The sequence below is a fragment of the Rhagoletis zephyria genome, unplaced genomic scaffold, assembly GCF_001687245.7.
Source record: "Rhagoletis zephyria isolate East Lansing unplaced genomic scaffold, Rhagoletis_zephyria_1.1 Rzeph_scaffold_48245, whole genome shotgun sequence".
Classification (NCBI taxonomy): Eukaryota; Metazoa; Arthropoda; class Insecta; order Diptera; family Tephritidae; genus Rhagoletis; species Rhagoletis zephyria.
The window spans coordinates 1-2,192 of NW_016205300.1; the positions used below are offsets into that span (position 1 = coordinate 1).

Here is a 2,192-nt window from a genome sequence, read left to right on the forward strand (position 1 = left end):
CCATAAATGTGTCCACCATTCCATGGTAACCAGATTACCTAAAAGATTATGAAATATGTGAGGATAGTTTCCAACTAAATTTGTATATAAAGAACTTTTGGAGATTTTTAGTATGATATTGTAACAGGTTTAACAATTTGTGCATTCTATTTGCGACTTTCAAATTCAGTATTCTTTTTACAATGTAATGGAAGATACTTGCAAACACAAGAAAATAGAAGTATCATAAAGCAAAGTAATTGCTTTGTTATTTTGTTTTCACCTGTGAAGCAGCACCATTTTGCAACGTGGCTCAAACAATAAAAAAAAAATGACAAAAAGCAGTCGTTTATTTAACAAATAGCCGCATTGTAGACATAAAATGCATCTTACCAAACCATTGATGTGCGATCTCGTGGCCCACAGTTAAAGCAATCGATTGCTTGCGCATAAGTGAGGTATTTTTCGGATCCACTAATACAAATGTCTCACGATATGTTACAAGGCCCCAATTCTCCATCGCACCGGCCGAAAAATCGGAAATCGCTATCAAATCCATCTTTGGCAATGGATATGCAATGTTGAAATAACTTTTATAATACGGCAATACTTTTGTGGCTACTTCGAGCGCAAAAATGCCCTGCTCCTTCTTGCCAACAGGCGTGAAAACTCGTACTATTATGCCATCTTCCGACTTGCCTTCGACATAATCGTATTCGCCAACCACAACCGCCACCAAATAAGTAGACATAATTGGTGTCCTATCGAAACTTATGCGGCGCAAATTATGTCCTAAATTTTCCTCCTTGACTTCTGGCATATTGGAAAGAGCAATTCGATCCAGTGGCACAATTAGTGCTATGTCAAATGTTGCCTTGATTGCGGGCTCATCCCAACAGGGGAAGCAACGTCTAGCATCAGTAGCTTCGAATTGAGTTACGCCAGCATAGCGCTCTTCGCCACCAGGTGTAAAATACTTGCTACGATAGAAGCCTTTCATCTTATCATTAAGCTCTCCGGCAAAGGACATTTTTAAAATGCCAGAGGCCCCTGCTGGTAGTTCCTGATCAAAAGTTAACGTGACAGTCTCATTATCGGTGGAATATGAAATATTGCTTGGCTGCAATTTCTCGCCATTAACATCCAATTCAACTGAATTAATTTTTATGTCCAAGGCATTTAGCGTGATGCATTTAGTTGTGTCACATATCTATAAAATATAAATATATCTATTGATTAGTACATCTGAATAATGTAGAATAAAACTTATCCATATACAAAGCTTTGAAGCCAGGCCCTGTTCTAACCTCTTTAAAATGTTTCTTATCGAAAAATATTCTCGAATTGTAGATACTTAACAATCAAGAATTAGCGGGAAGATAACACTTATAATAAATGTATGTATGTATGTATGCATGTATGTATGTATGTAGTATATGAATATGAGCATTATCAAGCTAGTATGATGAATTTATATATTGTCAAATAGGCCAATTATTCTAATGTAAAACAGTTCTAATAAAATTCTTTAAACGTTCTTGGGCAGTACGCACACAGGAATACTTACATATATACATATAGGGTGGCTCAACAAGCTCCAAATTAAGTACTGCTGAGTCAACATTCCCAAACTAGTCGAAACGACACAGATTTATATAGATGCCACTCCGGCAGATTCCTCAAAAACTTTTTGGGTTTTTTTTTTTTTGCTGTTGCAGCTTTTTGGGGAACAATTTTTTAAGCAACTATTTCAGCTTTTTTTTCAAGAATTAAAGTTCGGATAGTGCCTTGCTTTTTGCTGTACATATACTATTAACCGTGAACAAGGGTTTACAATATAAATATTTTCAACATTAAATATTTCCACGTAAGACCTGTTTATACCTTCATAGACAGTTTTACTAGGCCTCCCTGTCAATGTGTTCTCCATAACCAGGCTAGTGATACGAAAAAAATCCATATTAAATATGTATGCATATTTCCGTTAGCTTCAGTCCCTGTGATGTGCTCTCTATGTACTTGTTTAATTAAGTCTTATTTTAAGTATATGTCCTGGAATTGTAGAACTCACTTAAAAATGCTACTCTGTTAATTATATTATGTTACTTTTATTTAGTCTTAAGTAATTTTTGCTGTTTTAATTATATGTATGTGCTGTTATGAATCTTTTGATCTTATTGTGCTAATGATTTTATTAATAAATGAAATGAAAA

The 2,192-nt window shown here is 34.8% G+C and overlaps 1 protein-coding gene across 1 annotated transcript; it reads right to left on the reverse strand.

Moving 5' to 3' along the window:
- Positions 1-5: 5 nt before the first annotated feature.
- LOC108355659 (puromycin-sensitive aminopeptidase-like protein) lies at positions 6-1,215 on the reverse strand (the record flags this gene model as incomplete). Its single annotated transcript, XM_017606807.1, has 2 exons — positions 373-1,215; positions 6-38 (listed from the first exon to the last, which is right to left on the reverse strand). Coding segments are annotated over exons 1-2 (670 nt in total), but the record flags the coding sequence as incomplete, so codon positions are not given.
- Between the last annotated feature and the right edge of the window lie 977 nt (positions 1,216-2,192).